General features: G+C 43.8%; 1 protein-coding gene across 1 annotated transcript in view; it reads left to right on the top strand.

Annotated features, from left to right (window-relative positions):
• Positions 1-1,379: 1,379 nt before the first annotated feature.
• Positions 1,380-6,515, top strand: part of LOC149361205 (uncharacterized) — a 49,847-nt gene continuing 44,711 nt past the window's right edge. The window contains exon 1 of the mRNA XM_089569468.1: positions 1,380-1,480. Coding sequence (XP_089425594.1) covers positions 1,444-1,480 — 37 coding nt within the window. The 5' untranslated portion in view covers positions 1,380-1,443. The remainder of the gene's footprint in view (positions 1,481-6,515) is intronic.

The following is a 6,515-nucleotide window of genomic DNA, read 5'->3' as shown; positions in this document are numbered from 1 at the left end:
TTAACTGAGGCTACTCATCTGGATTTGTGAACTTTAGCCCTATTGATAACGCAATCATTTCCTTTTTTGAAGGTGCACGTGGCACTAAGAATTCAGAAAAGTTTCATTAGTACAGGCGGCCCAACCTGCCTACAAGAAAATGACGGAGAACGTGCCACCACGTTCAATGGTTTGGTTTGGTTTATGGGGTTTAACGTCCCAAAGCGACTAAGGCTATGAGAGACGCCGTAGTGGAGGGCTCCGAAAATTTCGACCACCTGGGGTTCTTTAACGTGCACTGACATCGGCCTCGAATTTCTCCTCCAAAGAAATTCAGCCGCCGCGGCCGGGATCGAACCCGCGTCTTTCGGGACAGCAGCCGAGCACCATAGCCACTGAGCCACCGCGGCGGCCCACGTTCAATGTTTTGAAAAATACTTATTTTTTGTTCCCTAGTCGGCATTAAATGCACCTTAATCATTATGAAGAAGGCCTAATTAATCTGAAATAAAGAAGTCAGTGCTACATAATGGACAGGGTTTGAACAAGCTGCGAGGGACAAATCTATACAATTGTGCGCAAAGTACCTAAATGGGTTGCATACTCCAGCTCAATTCGCTAAGAGTATTCATAATGCTGACATGTTGAACACCAGAAAATGCACAAAATTTGGTACTCACTTAGCAGATAACAAAAGAAACAAATTCCGTCTTGAGAGCCGCAAAAAATTCTAATGCTGATATTGCATCCAAAAGTTATTCGTACGATACACAGATGACTTTCAAAGATTAATGGAAGGGCAACTGGTGATAAGGTGCTACACACTGCTTCAATGATGTCTATTCGAGTGCAGCTCGTGGCGAGGACCGATACTTCAAGTGCTGGTGCCGAATTAGAACTAGAAGTTTGCGTCGGCTACTTTGGCGCGTTAGCTTTTTCGCCTGAGTTTTTATATCTGTGGATTTTGGCACCTACTGGTATATGTACAAGTGAGTGTATAGGAGCTGTTGCAAATATTAGGGCGCGCAAGTTGGATGCTGTGTAAGGAGTGACACTTTCAGCATTAGGAATTCTATAGAGGAACCAGTATGCCCGTGTGCTCTATAAGAGTACGTTACAAGAGTACGTTAAAATGTGCTCTATAAAAGTGCGTTGCCCAGCAATGCATCGAGGTTATGATAAGCGCTCATTTCAGAGCTCTGACAGAAACAACATACGTTTCAAAGCCACCACGAACCAAAATAGAAAAGCCGGAAAACTAAAAAAAGGGAGCGCAGAAAGCTGCAGCGCGTATAGCGAGAGCCAAGCAGCGTAACCGGAGAGGATTCCGTCCGCCAGATGCTCCCTTATCTCCACGTCAACAACGCAGAGACGAGAGCAGCGAGGCGTCGCCTCCGGGGCAGAGTCAGTAGGTGTCATTTCGTCCTCAACTGCTCAGACGTGTGCTCACCGTTTCAAAAGGTCATGCCTGACCTGAAAGGCAAGGTGGCCTTAATTACAGGTAAGCTGGTGCATGAACCGCAACGTCATCGCGTACAAGGTCTGCCTCGTTTCTCACCTTCCACTGCCTTGGGTTTGAATGCTCCGTATTTAAGCGGACAATCATTCAATTTCTCCCCACCGCCACTGCAGATGAACTGTTCGCAAGCAAAAAACCAGCGGCTTAGTTTAGCCTGTGCCTAAAAATGGTCTTTATTCTTGCTTCGGTAAACTAAGAAAATATCGCTGAGCCCTGAACTGTAAATGTTGCTGAGACAGGAGCAAGGTGTATACAGTGATACGGACGTATCTTGGCCCTGGCCTCTGCTTATCGTACATTTCTCGTGCGATCCAGTATTGTGAAGGGAATAGGAATGTGGTCGCTTGTGCATTGAAGCACTTCTCCGAGTACAATCGGCCTCGTGTGAAATGTATGAGGGCCTCGACTGAGGTTGCTTGATCAATGACGACGTTGTCATTCAAAGGAATATGTTTCGAATGGTTATTGCACTGTAGCATCTTTTCCGCTCTTCTCATGCTTGTTCCCATAATATGAAGCAAGTTCTCTTCTCCGTATTGTGCTGAAAATGCGTGCTGCGTACAAATAAAATAAATTTTCTTTATTTATTCCTCATCGTAAGCATTGCCTTATGCATAAAACTTAATGTGTAATGTTTCCTTCTCTTTCCGGTTCCATATGATTATGTAATATCTATTGTACTTGCACCGTGTACCTTGCGATATCAGTTCACGTTAAGAACCCCAGGTGGTCGAAATTTCCGGAGCCCTTCACTACGGCGACCCTCATAGCTTGAGTCCCTTTCAGACGTTAAAGCACACTAAAGCTACACTAAACTATTTTACTTGCAATGTGTGTTCAAGCCATCGCCATCACCTCATTTATAATTACGTCTAATTTTGCACCAGTTTACGTATGTTTGGCTCTACCGCTGTGTTGCTTCTCCACAACTAAACCTTCGACGGAAAGCTTAATTTTTAGGATTAGCCGGCCAAATCTTTAGCTGGCGTGGGTGCCGGCCGCGTTTTCCCTGCTCCTGCAGCTTATGACCGAGCAAAACTTGTGAAAATGTCACGTCGAAGCTCAGGCTCACTTTCCGCTCATTTACTTCGTCGTAAATCGGTGGAGCGCAGAAAAAGCGGCGGTCAGAGTAATCAGGTCGTCCTACCCTAATTTAGAAGTTTTGAAGTTTAGGGGTTCTGTTTGCTGCGTTTGGCTCTTACTGGCCCTTTTGGCATTGGTTACTTTCGTCCTTGTGCTTTTAACTGCTATTTTGGCTCTCCTATGGCATTTTTCATTCACTCTGCACTTTGTTTTCATTCTGCTTTTAACGTGCTTTTTGACTGTTTTACTTGCATTTCTGTTTTCATGCTGTCATTTGTTACTCTGTTACTGCTTATCGGCTTCATCCCTTTACCGGCCCTTCCATTTTAGTCCGTTCCCAGGCGCAGCGTTGTTATCTCGAGTGTCTTTCACCTTTGTTATCTTTCTGTCACGTGCATGCACAGCAGCTGTTCCCTGTGTTTTCCCGGCCACTTTTCCTAAATATTGTGTCGCTCAGCAATAAAAGAACTAGTTGAAGTCAGCGCTTTGTCGTCCTATCTTGCTCAGTCCGTGTCTTAAGGGTGCGCTGTTGTTTACATATATGAACTACTAACTAGCCCTTTCGAACACCCTTGCTAACTGCATATCCCCACCCCCCCTTTTAATTCCGTATTCTCGATTGATATATCAGATATTATCATTCATCGCTAGAACGCTTAGGCCGTAGCCCTCGGTTACTGCGGAATACCTGTTCTGCTGCGGGATTTTGAATTCTTCCACTTTCTCTTGCAGCCAATTCTTTTCTGTCCTCATTTTTTACTCATTTCCTCCGTTCCCCGTTAAAATGTGGTATAATTCGAGACTTCACCGTCTTTACTCACTACATAGCTCCTTGCTGAGCACCTCCACATCTGCACGATTCAAAATGCATGTACAATATTAAGTCTATTTCATTTTTATTTTCGCATTTCGGCTCGTCCGGTACGCTTCCGGTCCTGTCATTTGCGAAGGTGGGTGTTTATATTCCGTAAACTATTTCGTTCCGCGAACTCTAACTCGCCCCTGCTATTCTTTGAACCTGTCTCATAGTCTTTGACTGCTTGGTCGCCTGCCTGCCTCCCGCCCAGCTTGGCATGGGCAGTCGCCCATCAGCGTTATTGCTCTACTCCGCCAATTCCATATGTCCTAATAGAGAATTCCGACTACCTACCCAGCGTGACTGGATTGAGAAGAGCAAGCCAGCAGCTCCTTCAAATTGTACCTCGTATTAAGCTAAATTAAGCGCTGGCGCCCGTCGTTAATGGTATACCGGATGCTTCCCGTAAGATGTCATGTTCGGCAATTTGTAAAATTAGGCTTTATGAGTTAGAGGAGCATTTGTTTCGGCATGGCACTGACAGTTGTGTAGCGCATCAGGGCACAGATAAGAAACGCAAACTAGTAGGTTGGCCAACTAATATTGAGCCGTTAGTTTTTTAACTATTATCGCTAGTCAAATTATTTATTAAGAAGCTTATACTCCTCCATAAGTTATATTCATACTAGTTTTCCGAATCTTGGAAACGCCGTTACCCGCGGCGTTGTGGCCATACAGTTTTGTATACTTCAACGAGTTACGTGAACTGGAGGGGTTGGTTTGACTACAAGATTCTCGAAAGCACATGTATTTTGGCGCGGTGTAGGCAGAATTTGTTGGACCAGAGCGCCGAGGGTAGCTGCCTTTCCAAAATTCTAAAATTGATATGGATATAACTTACAGTGGGCTACACGCCTCTCAATAAATAATGACACTAACAGTAATTGCACCTATCAGTATCACCTTTCCTTACTGCTGTAGCGTTTAAAAGTTTGTAAGCACGTCGCGCTCAAAATCTCCTGTTCTTCCAGGCGCGCACTAACGTGTTTCGAAATTCGTTTCTTTCTCGTACCTTTACTCAATGGAATCGTCTCCTTTCGACAATTTTCTGCACCTATAATTTTGACAAGGCATTACGTAGGCATTGTGCACCATAATATTGAGTGCCGGTTTTTCCTCCTTTCATGACTTTATCTTTATTCTACGGAGTTTTCTATGCAAGCGCATTTTTTCTTCTGACTACGTGAAAGCTATCATTTTCCAGTACTGAAATTTCAACTTCATCATTTCTGTTCTCCTTTTCCTTTTTCTGTTGCACATGTCAAGCACAACAGCATATGCATTCTCTAATGTTGATGAAAAGGAAATATTTGCAAAAACTGCCGTATAAGAATATATTTAGGTGTTAACACTGCACTCGACGACGCGACCAGATCTTGTTCGCTGCTTCTATTGCTTCCTTTGAACGCGGACAGATGGCGCCACACAATGCAGCCATGGGATCTAGTTAAGTGCCTCAGTGACGATATAAAGGAGATTGGAGACGGTGTCGATATCATTTTGCTTGGAGACATGAACGGCCACATAGAGGATCTGGATGGATACACAGATTGTAACGGGAAGTTAGTGCTAGACTTGTGTGAGCGGCAAAACCTAGTTATTGTCTATAGAGAAACTAAATGTGAAGGACAAATCACGTGAGAATCCCGTAACAGGCAAACAACCATTGACTACTGTCTGATGTCGCACGGCATCTATAGCAAGCTCGCAATAATGGAAATAGACGAAGAGGGGAAGTACAGCCTAGGAGGTGATCATAAACGTATTAGTCTACAGTTGGGAGCCCCAGTCAAAAGAGAAATGCAGCGAAGTCAAAAAGACAACGCAAAATTAAACGATGAACAAAATAGCGCTAATATCAGCCGATATAGAAGTAATCGAGAAACGCCCCATGGAGAAGTCGGATTATAATCAGTTAGAACTGCTCATCGCTACAAAAACGAAACAAGTGAAAGGAGTAAACCGATGGAGAGGAAAGAGGAAGCCACAAAGCTAGTGGAATAAGGAAATTAGGGAGGTCATCGAACAACGACGGGTGGCTTCAAGGGAACACAGAGAAGCAAAGAGGGCGCAGTTATCTGAAGAGGAAATAGGCGAAAAATGGGAATCTTACCGAAAAGAGAAACAGCAAGTTCAGGTCCTAGTCCAGGCTAAAATGAAGCCGTCCTGTGATAAATGGCTGGCTGAAGTTCGCGAGGCAAATAAAGGGTGACCAAGAAAATTCTGGAACCATATAAGCTGCTTGGGAAAAACAAATCAAAGAACGCAGGAACAGATTATAGATGCTGAGGGAAAATGTTTAGAGGGAGACGATGCCGTGAACTACATTACGTCATTTATAGCTGCGTCTTTTAGCAACGACTATGGGGTAATCTCCCCAAGTGAGGCGGCAACACTGGACACCGCAATAGAGAACAGCTTACAACAAACTAGTCTTAACTGGGAAAAGGCGGAAGCGAATATTCCTAAAACCACATCCGCAGGGATAGACGAAATTCCAATTAAGCTGATTAATGAACTTGGCCCAAGAAGCAAGGAAGCGCTGATAAAAGCATTAAAGACAGTCATAACAAATCAGCAAATTCCGCGCAGCTGGAGACAGAGTAAAATGAATTTGATTTATAAAGGAAAAGGAGATAAGATGGACATAAAATCCTTTCGTCCGGTTACGATAACATCTGTTATGTACAGGCTGGCAATGCAGGCGGTGAAATTAAAAATGCACTCATGGGTAGAAGGTAATCGGATACTCGGAGAACTTCAGAATGGGTTCAGAAGGGGTAGGCGCTTAGATGATAGCCTGTTCGGGCCTACGCAATGCATAGAAATAGCTAAGGCGGAAAACAGCCCTCTGTTTTAGCCTTTGTGGACATAAGCGGTGCATACCATGTTCTGTTTTTCCCGTTACTATTATGTCTTAACTACATTCTAGTTTTTTTTTTTATCCAATGTTTTTGTGCATGTATTTTCTACAGTCGTGATAATTTGTAATCAGCTTTTAGAACGTAACAGTGTTTGTTTATACGCATTTTTGGTTTTTCTAGCTACTGTTGTACATATTTATTGCTCTCCCCTCCC

Source organism: Amblyomma mixtum, chromosome 2, assembly GCF_055824585.1.
Source record: "Amblyomma mixtum isolate Tamu chromosome 2, ASM5582458v1, whole genome shotgun sequence".
In the NCBI taxonomy this organism is placed as follows: domain Eukaryota; kingdom Metazoa; phylum Arthropoda; class Arachnida; order Ixodida; family Ixodidae; genus Amblyomma; species Amblyomma mixtum.
Note: the sequence above shows the minus strand (reverse complement) of the source record. Positions and strands in the feature narration are given on the sequence as shown.